General features: G+C 46.4%; 2 protein-coding genes across 4 annotated transcripts in view; both read left to right on the top strand.

The window, feature by feature from the left end:
• Positions 1-18,487, top strand: part of PLEKHB2 (pleckstrin homology domain containing B2) — a 476,827-nt gene that overhangs the window by 380,410 nt on the left and 77,930 nt on the right. The gene's annotated exons all lie outside the window — the stretch shown is intronic.
• Positions 1-18,487, top strand: part of ARHGEF4 (Rho guanine nucleotide exchange factor 4) — a 217,293-nt gene that overhangs the window by 182,926 nt on the left and 15,880 nt on the right. The window contains exon 1 of one of the 3 annotated variants that reach the window (XM_061465395.1): positions 5,378-5,993. The exons of 1 other annotated variant lie outside the window; for it this stretch is intronic. Coding sequence is in view for 1 of the 2 variants with exons in the window: in XM_061465394.1 (XP_061321378.1) it covers positions 7,241-7,249 (9 nt within the window). In the remaining variant the exon portion in view is untranslated. Of the gene's footprint in view, positions 1-5,377; positions 5,994-7,228; positions 7,250-18,487 lie in introns of those variants that run through there. One more of the 3 variants, XM_061465394.1, reaches the window with a different exon arrangement.

The following is an 18,487-nucleotide window of genomic DNA, read 5'->3' as shown; positions in this document are numbered from 1 at the left end:
CACTCTGTGACCTGAAGGTCAGTGTGGCTGGCAAAAAGTATGTGTCTGTATCAGATGGGCCGAATCCAGGCTCAGTTCTAGCACTTCTGTCTTTGTTAGTTGCTAATATTTTGACATATTTTTCACCTTTTTGAAGAGAGTGTGTTGATAAATGAGCCAGTAAGAGTGTCCTTTTTTCCCCTAAGGTGATGTCCAGAGCACAGTTTATTTTGCGCCTACAATACTAATGCATTCTTGGCTTTAGGAGGAGTTGAATTGTGTGTCTTCTACTTGTAGCGAGCACATCCCTGTTTGTGCTAAGTCCTGGAAATGTGCTTTAGCATGTTATCTAGCTTGCAACTCAGAGCCTTGCTTTTCAAATCTGCTCTCTTGTGAGAGGTGGTGGGGCTGGCCCCTCTGAACAGTTGCCCTTAGGTGCCTCACTCTGGGGTACATAGAATCATAGAATAGTTAGGGTTGGAAAGGACCTTAAGATCATCTAGTTCCAACCCCCCTGCCGTGGGCAGGGACACCTTATGCTAAATCATATCACCCAAGGCCTTGTCCAACCTGGTCTTGAACACTGCCAGGGATGGAGCATTCACAACCTCCCTGGGCAACCTATTCCAGTGCCTCACCACCCTCACAGGAAAGGATTTCCTCCTTATATCCATTCTGAACTTCCCCTGTTTAAGTTTTAACCCGTTACCCCTTGTCCTGTCACTACAGTCCCTAATGAAGAGTCCCTCTCCAGCATCCTTATAGGCCCCCTTCAGATACTGGAAGGCTGCTATGAGGTCTCCACGCAGCCTTCTCTTCTCCAGGCTGAACAGCCCCAACTTCCTCAGCCTGCCTTCATACAGGAGGTGCTCCAGTCCCCTGTTCATCCTTGTGGCCCTTCTCTGGACTTGTTCCAACAGTTCCATGTCCTCTTTATGTTGAGGACACCAGAACTGCACACAATACTCCAGGTGAGGTCTCATGAGAACAGAGTAGAGAGGCAGGATCACCTCCTTCGGCCTGTTGGTCACTCTCCTTTTGATGCAGCCCAGGATACGGTTGGCTTTCTGGGCTGCAAGCGCGCACTGAAGCCGGCTCATGTTCATTTTCTCATCGACCAGCACCCCCAAGTCCTTCTCCACAGGGCTGCTCTGAATCTTTTCCCTGCCCAACCTGTAGCTGTGCCTGGGATTGCTCCCACCCAGGAGTCGGACCTTGCACTTGGCATGGTTAAACTTCATGAGGTTGGCATCAGCCCACCTCACAAGCATGTTGAGGTCCCTCTGGATGGCATTCCTTCCCTCCAGGGTATCAACCGAACCACACAGCTTGGTGTCATCGGCAAACTTGCTGAGGGCGCACTCAATCCCACTGTCCATGTCAGCAACAAAGATGTTAAACAAGACCGGTCCCAACACCGATCCCTGAGAGACAGCACTCATTACTGGTCTCCAGCCGGACATTGAGCCATTGACCACAACTCTTTGTGTGCGGCCATCCAGCCAGTTCTTTATCCACTGAGTGGTCCATCCATCAAATTGATGTCTCTCCAATTTAGAGACAAGGATGTCGTGTGGGACAGTGTCGAATGCTTTACACAAGTCCAGGTAGATGACATCAACTGCTCTACCTCTCTCCATCAGTTCTGTAGCCCCATCATAGAAGGCCACCAAATTGGTCAGGCAGGATTTCCCCTTAGTGAAGCCATGCTGGCTGTCCCCAAGCACCTTGTTGATTTTCATGTGCCTTAGCATGCCTTCCAGGAGAATCTGCTCCAAGATTTTGCCAGGCACAGAGGTGAGACTGACTGGTCTGTAATTCCCCGGGTCATCCATTTTCCCCTTCTTGAAAATGGGGGTTACATTTCCCTTTTTCCAGTCATCGGGAACTTCACCTGACTGCCACATCATCTTTGCTTTCCCAGTGCACTGGGTATAACTTCACTGCTTGTCTCCACAGTTATTTATTTTCTTGTTCTACTGAAGCACCTGTGTTATTTATTACAGTTATTAATTTTTCATGTTTATGTACATAAGCCTTTCAGTTCCCAGTTCAGCTGTGGCAATATTGAAATGCTCTTTTCATCTGGCAGACAAGTAGGTTTGCTTGTATGCTCTTGGTCTGCTAAAACAGACCCCATTTGGTGCACATGCAACCAAAGTGACTAGTAAGGGTGAGCAGTAATTAGTATGCCTTAAATGAAAAGCAAAGGGGTGTCTTTCTGTTTCTGCTTTATCTACTATTAGGCTGGGAGCTCTTGAATAATTTACTCTCTGAAGGCTTGGTCACAGACTGACTTCTGTGACTGTCAGCATGGCTTTGTGTGCAGTCAGGCCTTGGAGGCTGCTCTGCACTCACTACTTGGACTGTGAGTGGCAGCGTTATTCTCTGGATGCAGGCCTGGCTGAGGAGGAAGGATTGGAAGTAAATTATTACAATTGCAAATTAGATTCCAGTGAATGTTGTACAACACTTAGTTGAAATGTGCTCATTCACTGATAGTTATACAAACGAAGTCTCCCTTTACTACAAGCCACAAGGTAAAACAAGGTAAAACTTTCAGCTGTTTCATCTCTTGCTGATGCCACATACCACAGAAGCATGTCTGATTGGTGAGGAATAAGGATGAGGCTTGATTTCTGTCACAGAAAAATGCCACATGATGTTTAGCAGCACACACACACCCACCCACCCCGCAAACACTTTGAGTTACCATAGAAGTAACTCCCCCGTGCACAGAGGTGAGATTGAGATTAGACATTAGAAGAAGTTCTTCCCTGTGAGAGTGCTGAGTCGCTGGCTCAGGGTGCCCAGAGAAGCTGTGGCTGCCCCATCCCTGGCAGTGTTCAAGGCCAGGATGGATGGGGCTTGAAGCAACCTGCTCTAGTGGAAGGTGTCCCTGCCCGTGGCAGGTGATTGGAACTGGATGAGCTTTAAGGTCCCTTCCAACCCAAACCATTCTGTGAGCCTATGATATGCACAGGCTCTGTGAATGACTGTGTGAATTTGCTGCATGGGGGTGAAAACAGATTCCAGGTCACAGCTAGAGTCACTCTGCAGTTTTTGTCCCTGTCGAGACCAGTTTCTGCTCTTGCGTCTTTATTCCCTGTGAGGTCAGAAGGGTGTCTGCAACTTTACATTGTGTAATTTTTCAAAATGTACACAAGGTAAGCATGTTTTATATGCCCTGGCAATGTCGTGCAGGCAGGGGGGCACTGAGGTCTGATTTACACTGTGTGTGTCTTGGTGGGTCACTAGAGTTTATTTCCTTTTAATGTAACTGACTAAAGGAGAAGAGGTGGTAGTTGCTGTGATCGTGCTTCCCATTCACCATGATTAGTTTCTCTTGAAGATCCACATAAGTCCCAAATACTCTTTGGTGGCTTAGACCAAACTGAATCAGTTTGTGAAAAGCCTTCAAAACCAGACATGAGTTGCAAAGAGCTCAGGAGTTGAACAGTGCAATGATGCAAGTCAACTATGGACTTGAAGAACTTCCATTAAATAGAAGTCTTCAAGCTTAGTGATCTAAGTATTGTGCTGTGGTGCATATGTCAGGGTTTTTCAAAGCAATTAAAAAAACGCAGGCCAGAAGCTCAAGAACACCAGGGAATGTGGGCAGCCTGTGTATCCCAATAGTTTGCTCTGTATTGTGAAGTTCTGCTCGTAAGGTCTTGAAGCTGCACTGAGAGCACAAGCCCTTGCCTTATGCAGTTTTCCCCTTGTTCTATATTCAGGCTAGAGACAAGGAGATTTTCAGGATCTTTAAGTTCAGAAACCAGCAAACTGAAATAATGCTAAACTTGATTTTTATAATGCTTGAAAGAGACATCTTAAATGTTACAGAAACATAAGGAGACAGTGGGAGCTGTTTGACTGCTTAGCACTTGCTGTATAACCCCTGCTAAGGGTAGCACAGTTTAGGGAAAAAAACAAAGTACCCATCCAGACCATAACTCTTAAACCTTTTCCCTTTCAAATGTCTCACTTTCCATGTTCCTGTATACATAGAGGAGCTGTGCAGCTCTTCAGGAAGCATTGTGGGCATTGATGTACTAACACCTGAAAAGATAGCTGTTTTTTTTATATTTACTCTTTCAACTGTGAGAGCACCTGAGTGCATTCTGCTCATACCCACATCATGTGGCTGCTCCCTCATTGCCCTTCCCAGAGATGGATTTAGCAGTTGGTATATTTAAGGGGGGAGCCATGACTTATGGTTCCTGCTCCTAGGAATGTGTGAGTGTGTGTGCATATATATATATATATATATATATATATATATACACACGTTGGGGTTTTGGATTTATCTTCTTTTTTCCATGTTTGGAACTATTGGGTAAAGTGCAGAGTCATCCACTTTGCATCCAGCTCCACACAGTAACTGCTCTGTCATCCAGCCCTGGCTCCAGGGGCTGGATTGCTGGATTTGTATTCTCAGTTTCATGAGGGTGTGTGTATGGGGTGAGCCCATGAGAACTGGAATATGTGGAATTACCTCCCATCAGTGAAGGACTTGATTACTGGGTCCCTTTCCTGGGAAGTGCTGTAACTGCTAGTTGCTGAGTAAAAGATGGGCTCCTTTACTGACTAGAGGGAAGGGCTGCAATTGTGTTTAAAGAGCCTGTCTGTGATAGGTACTCTCCAAGACCTTTCCAAGGAGGAGTGCCTTCTGATCCTGGTCAGACATTGGTGGGAGCTATGCTTAGGCTGGGGCATCTGCGAGTGTACCCCAAGCAGCCTGATGCTTGGTAAACTTCACCATCCAGCAGCACGTTGTTACGTTCATAAAAGCATGTTTAGGGCTCTGCAGAGCTGACTAGAGGTTTTCTAGTTGCAGAGATTTCAGAGTCACAGAATGGTTAGGGTTGGAAGGGACCTCTGGAGATCATTCAGTCCAGCCCCCTTGCCAAGGCAGGGCCACCTAGGGCTGGTTACACAGGAACGTATCCAAGTTGGCCTTGAATGTCTCCAGAGGGAAAGACTCCACTGCTCCCTTGGCAGCCTGTAGATTTAAGTGCCTCGGTCCTGTGGACATTCTGGCTCTAGGATCCTGCTGGGAAGTGAACAACGTCATCCAACAGGAGTCGCTTCTCTGGACCACCAGTCAGAGTGCTGCATCTCCCCCATCTGCCTTGCAGACACCTGTCAGCTTGTTGCACACTCAGGTGTGCCCTCACCGTGCCCTTGCACTGCTGCAGGGCCAGATTTCCTTGCCCTCCCGGGGGCAGCAGGACCTGTCTCTGCTGCAGGCACGCTGTCAGTGCGGGTGGAAGGATTTAAAAAAGCAGCCGCCTAATCCACTCCTGACCCTCCTTAAAAGCCTCCCCTGCACACCGTGCGTTGCTAGGGCCTGCATAGATCCTGGAGACGGCGCCCAGCAAATAGCTGAGCTGCTCTCTGGAAAGCCAATATCGCAGCCCGGATTGCAGTGCTCCAGCACGCCAGGGCTTCCTGCAAGGAGGAATTCAACGTCTTCCTTCTGCTAAAGTGATGGCGATGGTTCCTTCGGCCGTCAGAAGATGTGGAAGCCTATGGATGTGCTGATAAGCATCCCGCTGAGATAAGGGGGTGGGGAAGGGGGGTTTTGGCACACGTGCTGTGTGGGACCAGCAATGGCTGAGTCGAACCATTTAGACTTCTGCTTTTGAGAGCTATAAACCAGCTTTTGTTCACAGCCTTCTTCCCCATCCGTGCCCCTCCTGTGGGCTGTACAGCAGTCACTCAAGCTTGCTGCTTTTTTTTTTTTTTCCTTTTTTATTTTCCTTTATTTTCCGGGGGCTGAAGCCATGGCAAAAGTCCCCGACCGAAGTAGGCACAAATGGAGTGCACTTCACACTTTCCTCCGCTGCAACATGAACCCGGAGACCCAGCGGGTAGTGGTCTTTGTCATCCTGCTCTTCCTCATCATTGTCAACGTGGTGCTGATGTTTCTTCTGGCATTTCACTGAAGGAGGTCTGCCAGTAGTGGTGTGGTGCATGGGGGTTTCCAGGACTGGGCGACAAATCAGCAGGTCAGCTTGTCGTTGTCTGCCTCTGGTCTGCTTGTCTGCTGTTACGGTAACTGTGTGTCTCAGAGTATCCCTCCTTTGTTTTTTGATCATCACCTCCTTCCCCACCCTGCTCCCCTCACTCTCCTCCTGTCATCACCTGTGCCTTGCAGTTTGGAACACTGTTAAACCAGAAAAAGGCGAAGAGGTAACGGAGCCAACCTGCTTAATCGGGACTGCTCTGCATGGCACTGGATCCTAACCATGACAGTACTGTGCCTATACGGAGCACTTGCAACCATGGAGAAGCTCAAAGTGCTGCAGCTTTGTTTGCAGAGGGACAGTCATCCTATAATGAGCCTTTACACAAGGACCTGCTACGTGTAAACACCTTCTGTCAAAAGCAGAACCCTGTAAAGCCTCTGTTGCTCTGCTGTTGTTAGCACTGCACTGTGCGGTGGTGTGAGTAATGCCCAATTAGCCAAAATGATTGATCAGTAGTGCATCAGGAATTCAGACTGAATAAGCGCTGCAGTGGTGTGGAAGGAGTGCTTTGTTGGCTTTTATCCTATTTTCTTATATCTCAGTGCTTATCTGCTATGTGTATTAAAATGGCTGGCAGAACCGCAACATAGTACACTAATGCAGGCCACATGTTTCTCACTGGCTAGCAGTAGCCATGCACAGCGAGGAGGCGACTCAAGCAGCACTCGTGTAGACCTGTTAGGAGGGAAGGGCAGCATGCTCACTCCAGGCCTGCTCACCCCAATGGTGTTTGATCATCAATGCGTCACAGCACTTCGAGACTTGGACATTGGCACCTTGATGTAGTAACGCTCTATGGCATTGAAGAAGACTGATTCCTGGAGGAAGACAGGCTTGAAAGAAAGCTACAGTGCACTGTTCTTAATGACACTGCTAGCATTTGTGCTGGAGACTGTGCAAAAGATCCAAACCCATAAAAATCAGCAGGATCCTTCATTTAATGTGTTAGGTAATATGCAGTTTAAGTACAGCTTTCATGAAGGCAGTGCATTTACTAGCACTAATGGCTGAAGTTACTGCAGTCCTTTCAGACCTGAATGTTTATGGCTTCTGAAGTCAGATGAGATGTTGAAGAAGGCTGGATGGTGATGTTTTCTCTGTCATCATGAGTGATGTACTCTCTACTAGTGATTTATGTGACTGTGTGTAAGCATTATGTTCCAGAAAACCACGTCACTTTAGCACACAAAGCAATGAAATTGGTACTTGATGAGCTGCTATCTGCTATGTCTGAGGTATGAAAGATCGCTTGTCCTGAGAGAGTTTCTTGCAGTGCTGGGGTGTGTAGCAGGCCCCAGGTCTCTGCACTTCTCTAGACATCTCTTACGTAGATGAACAGTTCTGAACTATTAAAAATCACAAATTAGGCCAATTTAACCCAATTAACCAGACGTTGTGATAAACAGACACTGGGCCCATCCAGTATATGTAGTTTCCTGAAGTTGCCATTTCAAAAAAACCAAAACAACCCAAACCTCAGCACACAACACTGGTTTTCAAACAAATTTGTTTTCTCTCCCTTCTAAACTGTACCTGTGGTCTTAGTTACAGCTGGAATTAGAACTTCATGGTGTAAGGTGGAAAAAGGATTGTTAGGAAGGACAAGTGAAAGATGTGTTAGCATACACCAGCCTTCAAATGAGAGATGAGGGACCCAAGTATGGCTTTGGGATCATAGGTGTCAGTGTCAGAAAGCTTTTGGCAGCTGCTGCTGAGGGTAAATCATGCACTGGGTCTGAGCAGGCTCTGAAACTGCCTGAGCATTCAGAAGCTCTCACCCCTCATCTGGTGGGTGAATGTTTTGCTCTGGCCAGCAGTGAGACAGCAATAGGCCTCAGTAGCAATCACGGCAGCCCCTGCAATGTGTGTGAACCGTCTGTTATTGCTGTCTTGCCTGCTCCGTATCTTGGATAGTGTAAAACACATCTTGTCACTGAAATCTCCTGTTAGTCCGATGTTAGATGAGAATTGCAGTTATCCACAAGGCCTGCTCATAGACACCTAGCTCTGGAGTAGTGTCTGGTAGGTCAGCTCCATTCATAATCCGAACACTTGGCTCAACACATAGAAGCCACGTGGGGCAGCTGTTAAGCTGAGCACAAATGTCTGCCAGCCAAGACTGATCCTAGATTCACAAAGTGACTCATGCTCTTCTTTAGCTCAGTGTCATGTCACTGAAATGCTCCTTGGGTGGCTCTTGTCACTGAACTGGAGCCTCTTACAGTGCTGAGGAAGGTGCTTCAAGGAAGTTTTACAGGAACTTATTTAGTATCCTGCAAAATTGATTAGGCTGCCAGAGCTGGTCTTGTGGTGATGAAGCAGTTCACCCTCTGCTAGCTGCTGCTTGCTCAGTTTGGGGATATCCTATTGCCAGGACTTTTCTGGGTTTGTAAGGGAGCAAATACCAAACTGAGGGATGCCTCCTGGGGCAGGCACAGCCTTGCTGTAAGCAGCCAAGTGTTCCCACAATGCTGCAACTCTTTCTTTCCCTTCTCCCACTTTTACCGTATCTATGCCATACCTGGTATGGGGTCCTTATTTCCAGAAAGCTCACATTGCTCTGCCCATCTTACAGCATCCGTGTCTGGGAGGCAGACCCATTTGCCTTTGCTGCTTGGATGCATCAAAGCTTGTGCAGAAGCAGCTGTTGCATGTAGGTAGAGGAATGTACTACAAACAGCTGATCCAGTGCTCCAAAATGCTCACCACTGATACTAGACAGAAAATGTATGTCTCTGGAATAACATGAGTTTAGACAGTTAATGCCTCTGAGGTAGAGCTGCCACATTGCTTCCTGCAGGGCAGCTCTCCTCTCTGGGGAACGTTCCAATTGTTGACACAAAGGACCTGAGACTTCCCCAGCAGAAAACCTGCCTTCTGCTAGAGAAATAAAGCAAAGAACTGCTTTCTCCAAGGCCTATGGGGAATCCAGGACAGCAAGGAATAACCTGGGAGAGAAGTATCTTATAGCAAAAGGTAATGCAACCCCTAGTTAAATTGTCTCCCCCTTCCCTCTATGGGGTAATTTGTATTACCCCGCACAGGGCAATTTCACCAGATTATTGGTACCAGATGGGAACCAGAAAAGTGGAGTTGTTCTTGTATTTAACAGTTCTGATAAGAGAAATTTCAAGATTACAAAGCAGTCATTGGAGGTATATGTTATAACACCGTCTGCTGCAGGTGTCAATGTGGGTTGCTAAGAGCCTGAAAACACTTTTAATATTTAATGTTGGGTGAATTTTGAATTTCTCTTTGCACTGCCTGTCTAGGTGTTTGATACTTCAGGATCAGTCAGGTATCTGTGTCGAGTTTTGTTATAGGGAACCCAGTGTTTTTCACCTTCCTTAACTTCACATGCAGTTGACATGTAAGTGTTAATCAGTATATTAGTTGTAACTCATTCAAGCCTGCCTCAGATCTTGGCTGAAGAAGCTAAGATGGCCCAGGAAAAAATAAAACTGATGAAGGATCCCTGAATCATGTGCAGGAGCTGGATATGGTGAAAGAAAGATGGTGGGAAGAAGCCTTTGACGCTTCCGTCAACAAAGTTGGCTCTTTTTCTTTGCTCTTAAAGCTCTTATTTGACATGAGAGGGGTGCTCCGCTTGAAGTCTGTGATTGCCTTCCCGTCAGTCCTCTGAACATCAGGCTGTGCCATGGCATTTAGGCTGTAGCCCCAGGGAGGGAGCAGCATGGCCAGGGGAGGGGGTACTCCAGCTGCGTAGCAAAGCATCATGCAGGGATGGGCAAGGTACTGCTTCCCTGAGCCCTGCAGGGGTAGTTTGTATTGCCCCTGCATGGGGCAAGTTCACCAGAATGTTTAACTGGCACGAGCTTTTCTCTGCCACTGCTTTACTTCGGGCCTCACAAATACAAAGAGCAGGAGTGAGGCCAAGGCATGATTTCCAAAGGGAGAGCTGGGCTTTAGATTGTATCTTTTCTTAATTTGTTCTTTCAGGCTAAATTCATTTCTGTGGTGATATGTGGGATCTGCTGTCTTTGTGATTTATTCATGGAATCTAAGGCATGAGCTGGCCTGATAAGAAACACAGTAAGCATTTAGGGTGATACCATCAACAATTACTTTTAATTAATGCTTCCAGTGTTTTGATTTAAAGAAAGAAAAACCAACAAAAGAAGTCCCATTCCACAGGTTAAACACAGATTTAAAGATGGGCAGTACTTGTTATTTATGCCATGTTACTGAGCTTGTTAACTACAGAGTGTGGTGGAAACTGCAATAAAATTATGTCGTCTTTGAATCTTTGCATCTGTTCTTTGGGTGGGATTGCTCCGGGCCTGGCTGTGGTTGTGACATACAGTGCACCCACTATGTCTGTGTTCAGCAGTGGTGGAAATGGGACTTGAAGCAGTAACATAGAGCACAGTGGCTTTCTCTGTCTTGTTGCATGAGTGCAAGCCTTCTGCATTTGTAATAGGTGATAGTCAGCTATGCTGGTAATGCTAAAAGAAAAATGTTTCCCCAGGTACCAAGAGGACATTGTTGAACCTTTCAGGAGTGGAGTTGGGTGTGAAGGACCATGGAAAGGGAAAAGGGTCTGGTCTCCCTTGCAGCTGACCTGGCCCCTCTGGAACAAGGGCCAGGTACAGGGCTCTGGTCCCACACATCCCACCACACCCCTTATGTCCCACGTCTTCCACTTCTCACAGAGCATGGAGCATCCACACTTAAAAATCTTGTGCTTGTTTGGTCTTGCATCCAAGAATGGAGTTCGTATGTTGTCTTCTACTAAGCTGTGCTGGTTTGTAGTGACAGCTGCACAGGGGTAGTGCATGAGTGTTATTTACAGACCTAGTGTCTATAGCCTTTGTGGTAATGTGGCTCAGAACAGCATAGTAGAGCTGGGTTTGATGGTTTGTGATTGTTTTGAATCATGATCTTGTCCGGTCTTGGCATGTTGAGTGCCTGCAGAGTTGTGGCGAGCTGCATGGAAATATAAACACTGTATATAGACATCACTTCTGAGTCAAAGAGCTACACCGGAATCTCTCGGCAGAAGCCTGAGACAGCTTTCCTCACCTCACCAAATAAAATAGTTCCAGCAGGAGATTAAGAGAAAATAGGCTGCTAAGGAGTCATGACTTAGTATTTTTAGTTTCCCAGTTCACACCTGTGGTACCCCGTCAGGACTTGTTATACTAAGCACTACCTAATCTGAGGTTTGCGCTAGGCACCAAGAGAGATCTGCAGTATCCCGTCGCTGCCTGATTTACTACAATGTGCTCTGCATTGAGGTGCTTTTGCAAAACTACTTTGCCATACTGAAAATCCCATGGCCACTATGTGAGGGCTGTGCAGGGAGTCATGGCCACTAAAGTGAGAACCTGTGTGGAAAGGAGATATGTTGTTCTTTTCCTGTTTGGACTAAATAAGCCATGTGTTGCAGGAGGAGCAGCAGGTGCCTCAGTCTCCCATAGTTAGAGGGCTTTTTTGCAGCATGGTCTTGGAAATGGAAATGTGGTTCTGGTTGGAGGTTTTAGCTTTGTTTAGGCCGTTAAAGTCTCTTCATGCAGATGGTGTGAGCTTGAGAAAATGAATAAAATTAGGATGTTTGAATTCATAATAGTACAGGGTCTCCCAGGAACCTGCTGCTTCTTGAATCAATCTGCTTTACCTAGCACAGTACATTTGAAATATGCAAAGGTTAGTGGTTTTGTGTGTTTTGTAGGTGTTTCTTGGGTTTGGGTTGGTTTGTTTGGGTTTTTTTTTTGAGTGTACTTAGCTTGAAGAACCTTCTGTGGGGACTACAAAAGAAATGACCCATTGTTACATTTACAGATACTAACCAAAACAAAAGGCTGGCAGCCTCCTTTGTCTGACAGCAGGAGACATTATCAGGGTGTTGTGTTCTTTTCTTTCCCTCTCTCTGATATTCAGATTTTCCTCTGCCGCATTTCCTAAGAAAAGACAGATAGCAATTCTTAGTTCAGTGAAGAAAGGATCTAAACCAGTGTGTGTGCCCTGGGAGAGAGATCGCTTGGGGGAGGCAGTAATCATGTTTTGGGTCACCACAAACCTGCAGGGGTTCTCCCACAGGAGCAAGTGAAGAAAGGAAACGGATACTAAACTGTTCATTGTCCTTCTGAGGCAGGCAGATCATCCTTAAGAGCCAGGTCATGGAAATTGCTAACCAATCTCTGCAGGCCCTGCATGTCTGCCAGCACCTACTGGTGTTGTACAGACCGTGGTGCAGTGCTATTAATCTAAAGGAGATGTTTTCACGGGAGATAAAGGCAATAAAAATCATTTCAGTATGTTCTTTGCAGCGTGTTCCATTGCAATTAAATCACGCACACACGAAAAGGAAATCCATGTGCTGGGATTCTGGCTTACCGCCTGCTGCAAGCCCAAAGCATGGCTGACCTTTAATGATTCAGAGCAATTTGCTAGCAATGCAGTTTGCATCTGCTTTAAAATGTTTTCTTTAACCTTATTTGTAAAACAAATGCAGATGAATTTGCCTTCAAGCTCTCTAAGTGATTCTGTAACTCGCTCTATCTTTTGGGGGAAGGGAATCGCAACAGTTGTCAGCGAGCAGAGAGCTCTGTCAGCTGCATGGCTCCCTTCCCTTCTCTTCTGCAAAAAGTGCCAGAATGCAGCATTTGTCTCAAATCTGTGTTGGATGAGCTGCAGCTGAACTCGGGGTGCTGTCCAGTATATTCCTCACTTGTCTGAAGAAATGATGGTGAAAGAGGAATCAAAAAAGGATGTAGAGAGGAAAGATCTCAAAATTAAGTCATGGGAAAGGGAGTGGAATCAGGAGCTGTCCTCCAGAGTGAAAAGGATGGGAAATGTACCCAGGTAATGTGCACAGAGGGAGGGTGATGCTGCAGGTAGCAGCAAGAGTAGGGCAAGTTTGTAGCATTAGTGACATAAAAATGTGCTGATATAACATTCAGTAAAACTTTCTAATGAAAACAGTTTTGATTTGGGTACCTGAGAAAAGGTAGTGTAAAAAAAGACACAACTGCAATCACTCCTAAATGTGAGAACAACCACCCAGAAACATCCTAGGCTATTTCCATTCCCAGGCTGTATGGTTAAGATCAGGGCGTCAGAAACCGTAAACTTGTGAGGTGCAGAGGGGATTCATTCAGTCTGACATGGTTTTCATCTACAGCCAAACTGGCACCAGAACTAGGAACTTGTGTAGATGTGAGCCCCGGGTCAAAGTCTTGCTCAAACCTGAGAGTTCAACCCCAGGCCTCACTCCTTCCCAGTCTTTGAAACCAAAGACAATAGGAGATAAGTGTATGGCCAGTTTCCAGGTGTTCTCCCAGCTATCAGCAGCCCACGAACCCTGCTCCATCCCCTAATTGGCTGTGTACACACTGGGTACAAACTGGAACACAAGAGGTTCCACTTAAACTTGAGAAGAAACTTCTTCTCAGTGAGGGTGACGGAACACTGGAACAGGCTGCCCAGGGAGGTTGTGGAGTCTCCTTCCCTGGAGACATTCAAAACCCGCCTGGACACATTCCTGTGTAACATTATCTAGGTGTTCCTGCTCCGGCAGGGGGATTGGACTAGATGATCTTTTGAGGTCCCTTCCAATCTCTAGCATACTGTGATACTGTGTAACTCCAGCTGCTGCAGTCAGAGCCGCAGCCATGGGATGTAGGGATGTGCTGTGCTGGGAGAGGGGGCTCAGGGCTCCCCAAAGCACCACAAAATGGCTGGAAAGAGGGGGTAAAAGAGTGGTTCTCAGGCATCTGGGATGCTTGGGGGGAAGCAGGAGTGCAGCACTTGAATCCTACCTGATCGTGGAGCGACAGGTGCTACACAACTGGGAGAGGTATGAGGAGCGGGTTAGCCAAAAGTTGAAGATAATTAAACCACTTTTAAGCCTTAGAGTGTTTCAAATTCCTTAAGCCACTTTAAGGCTTTAGATGGGTTTAAAATGCTTAAAACACTTAAAGGCCTTAGATGAGTTTAAGCTGTTTAAGCTGATTTAGAGCTTTCAAATGACTTAAGTTCTCTGGCTTTGAGTCCTTAAGGAGGTTTTGAGGTCATAGAACCATAGAAGAGTTTGGGTTGGAAGGGACCTTCAAAGCTCCTCTAGTCCAACCCCCTGCAATGAGCAGGGACATTTTCGACTAGCCCAGGTTGCCCAGAACTACATCCAGCCTGGACTTGGATGACTCCAGGGATGGCGCATCCACCACCACTCTGGGCAGCCTATGCCAGTGCCTTACAACCTTCATTGTAAAGAATCTCTTCCTCTCGTCCAGCCTGAGTTTCCCCTCTTTTAGTTTAAAACCATCACTGCTCGTCTTGTCACAACAGGCCCTGCTAAAAAGTTTCTCCTCATCTTTCTTGTAGGCCCACTTTAAGAGTGAGAAGGTCATAATAAGGTGTCCCCAGAGTCTTTTCTTCTCCAGGCTGAACAATCCCACTCTCTCAGTTGAGCTCTTAATTGTAAAGAGCTTTCTGAACATTTGGAGGGAGGATGGGGCACATACCCACTCCTGTAGCCTGTGCTCAGGGAGTCTTCGTCCTTGAAAGCCTCTCAGGCAATGTCTGAACGCCCAGGGTTCCCTGTGTACACTTCCATCCTCCCTTTTGGGCAAAAGAAGGAAAAAGCCGGGAGTTGGGCTTCCATGTGGTAGGGATGAATGGCTCTTCCAGGTGTGTGGAGTGTTGCATGGATAGGACGAATTGCATGAGATCTGTAATGCTGAAGTCATATGGAAGTGCTGCTCTTACCTCTGCTTGAGGAGCCCTAGCCAGGAGGATGACAGCTCTATCCCAGAGGACATCCTAATGGCATTGTAATTACTGTGTTGGCAATTGCTAATTTTCCACCTGAAGGAGTGTTGCTGTGCCTCAGGGAACATATCTGTCCCTGTCAGGTAACAGTTTCAGGGCTCATCACTTTCAAGATATATTTGTGGGCAGTATGAATAGTCAACATTTCTTCTGTGTTTTTCACTATGCTGATGTCCTAACGCCAGCTCTGTAGGGATAGCCAGTAACACTTTTATCTGTGACTTGGGGTAGCTGCTCAGGCATAGATGCAAGTATGGCCTGGCTCTTTGCCTTGTGTGCTTTCCCAGGTTTAAGATCCTCGGTGGGCTGTACCCAGGTGTGATGAGTTTAAATGGCCTTGAAGGACATTGCTTAATCTCTTTATAAACCATCTGTATGTTTGGCTCTGTGGTGTCCTGTGGCACAGCTTAATTATGCAGCTCAGGGAAAAAGGGCTGGGCTTGTACTTAACTTATTCCATGGTGATTTCATGGGGCACCCATAGGCCTTGTGTTACAATAACCATTTTGTAAGCGTTCATCTTGTGGCCACCTTCCATCCACCTTTCTCCTTTGCAGCTTCAAAGTCTGTTTAGCTTACAATGGCTTAGAAACTTTCCGCTTCTGATTCATGCTGCTCTTTGTGCCTTACCTGGTTCTCTTACCTCTTTCTGAATCATTCCTGACATTCAGGCTTTCTGATCCTGATGGAGCAGGCCTGTGTTTTCTTATATCTGACTGCAGAGACACTGCTGAGGAGCAGCACATTTAGTCAGTCATTTGTCTCAGATATTGCTGATGTTACATTTGTCAGCTTCCCATTTAATTTGCCATTTTGTCAGCCTGTCACTCAGCATTGTATCTGTTTGTTTAAGAGTGAAATTATATTTCACTTATACCAGAAAATAAATGTTTGACAGATATAGATTTAAGTAAGTATCCTCTGGAAACTTGTGTGAAAGGTTAAAATGGAAGCTAGTTTACAGCTTTAAAGTACTGCCCGCAACTGCAATATTTAACTGTACCACATGATGTGAAGACAATCGTTTGCAGAGTACTGACAGGTTTGGGAAGGGCTTTGCTCCTGTTTTGTCTTTATGCCAAAGCTTAGGATGGTAGTTCCCAAAATTAACAGACTCCCTTGGTATACAGGTCACGGGAGAGTGCTGTTTGGGGTGCTGAGGGTACTGACAGGATCTAGATGAGTAGTTGTCCTCAGCTACAGGTAATCATCCTCATTCTTTCATTAAGAACTTTCCTGGCCTGTCTCAACCTGAAGTGAAATGGTCTAAAGCGATTTCACTTGATTTCTATTATAATAATCGGCTCTTAGGTAAGGAACTGAGAACCTCTTGTGTCACTCTGGAGTTTGAAAACTGAACTTGGATGGACATGCACCTGGCATGCATTCACACATGCAGGTTGAAATGACATGGAGCACTGCTCTGCCTCCTCTGCTTGCTACAAGGCTTGCTTCTCTCCTTCTGTAGTACTTGATAAAGGGAGCTTTCAGAGCTGCTTCTTGCCTGCTGTGGGGGGACCCTCCTCCTCTTCCCATCTGTTTAAACCACTTCTGAGGGTGAATCAGGACTGAGAGGAGATCAGTAAAAAGGGAATAATGTAATTAATGCCAGTCAGAATGGTTCTGTGGAAAATAGTTCTTACCAAATAAATGTGATGACAAATGTTGAATGTTTGGTAAATGGAGACAGCTGTACTAGACATCACATGAGGAGTTTGACTACAGGCACTGATTAAAGAAGCAGCACTATAGAATTATCAGCGTAGCATACTTAACTGGATTAAGATCTCGGCTGACTGACATCTCAGATTTGTTAAGGAGAATCATGGTCAAATTAGAATATTTGAATGGGGATCTGCAGTGTTTGTTAAATGCCTGAGAGTCCTTCACTGTCCTTAATTGCTGTTCTAAAATCTGTGCTGAAAACATACAGCTGACATGGGAGGCAAGAGGACAGCGAATACTAAGGGCATGGCTCAACTGCATGGTGTGCAGGTCTGTACTTCTGAAACAATGAATGCAACCCACTGCCCATGTGGGGACACGTGGCTGGTGTAAGGCTGTGGCAAGGAGAACTTGCATTATCATGAAGCATTTAGACAGAGGAGCAGCAACAAGCCATGAAGTGTTTGCTGTGGCTGAGGAGTTGTGTCAGTGGTTCTGTCACCCTGCAGCTAGGCAGCAAGTCTAGGCTAGCATTGTCTAGCAAGGCTAGCCCAAATTCCAACCTGGCAGTGGAGGGAGCCAGGGCCCCCAGGGGCATGGTTATTTCATCATGCTAAGAAGAACCCTTCCCTGGGGTTCCTGTCTCTCTCCACAGTCAAGAAAGACAGTCAAGATAACTCATTCAGACTAAATGCCTGCTGTTCAGATGACAGAAGCTCCGAGATAAATTTAATCTCTCTTGTCCATCATTAAACAGTGAAGCAAAATGTTCTGAGAGGAAGCTAGAGCAAGCTGTCAGGACAATTTAAAACCTATCCTGTGGGTTCAGTTCAGGGGAGAGGGTAGCTGGCTTCTACTCATGTTCAGGAAAAGTAAGTGTGTAAATGAAGCACTACTTCGGGGCAAGAGTCAAGTAAAACTTTACCTCCTCTGCTGCACTTTGCATGTGGGAAGGCAGAAGAGGAGCTCTGGAGGCAGAGTAGTGAAAGAGCTGGAGCTGGGAGCGGGAGGCTTTGCCTCTGGGGTCAGGACTGCTGCAGGGTGTAAATGTTTGATGTGCTGACCCAGTTCAGCTTCAGTCTATAATGCACAAGTTGGGAGGGGCTGGGCAACGAATGCAGGCTTCCCAGCAACCATTGTAGTTTACCAGAAACGGCTTGGGTTCAGGTTTCTGTTTTAGGGTCACAGAGCTGAAAAGTAAATTCCATTGTATTGGCACCTTCTCTCTGAACTGCCCTGTTCCCAGTGTTTTCTGATGCTCCTGGGCTTGTATTTTAGCTTTATACAATCCAGTGTACTTGGCATTATCAAGAGAATGCTATTCAAATATTATTCAAATAGAACCCAGTAGCTCAAAGATAAATATTTCCAAAAGGCATCTTCATCTCTCCTTATGCAAGTTGTCGAGATCTTTTATCTCTGTTAATATTGCCTGGAGCTCCTGTCAGAACAAGATCGGGACATACAAGGTAATTATGTTAAGGTGTCCAGCCTGAGAGAAACAGGGACTGAGTAGCTAGAATACAAACAAGCTCACAGACAAGGGCCTTGGCATGCCAGGTCTGCTTGCCCATGCGGAATGGACTTAATCTGGGGCAACTATCTGCAAATGCTGTGGCTGCACTTGCTCTTTGCCTCTGCATAGACATTGCTTGGAGGAACGATGCTGCAATCCTCTCTCCTCCTCCTTCCTATGATATGTTTAGTAATCTGCACAAGCTCTGCTGTACTGGCACTTTCCCTTGGTGCCTGCTGTATTTGGACATGAGCAGTGAGGCTGTGGCTGCATGGGCAGGTACAGGTGCACAGGAATGCCAATGCACAATGCAGTATTAGAGCTGCAGACTCACAGAATAGCTTGGTTTGGGAGGGACCTTATAGCTCGTCCAGTTCCAACGCCCTGCCATGGGCAGAGACAGCCACAGCTTCTCTGGGCACCCTGTGCCAGTGCTTCACCACCCTCACAGGGAAGAATTTCTTCCCAATGTCTAATCCAAATCTCCCCTCTGTCAGGT

The sequence above is a fragment of the Pezoporus flaviventris genome, unplaced genomic scaffold, assembly GCF_033815535.1.
Source record: "Pezoporus flaviventris isolate CSIRO_AGI_PZ_B2104156 unplaced genomic scaffold, CSIRO_AGI_Pfla_v1 ptg000040l, whole genome shotgun sequence".
Lineage (NCBI taxonomy): Eukaryota > Metazoa > Chordata > Aves > Psittaciformes > Psittacidae > Pezoporus > Pezoporus flaviventris.
This window is presented reverse-complemented; position numbering and strand designations above follow the sequence as displayed.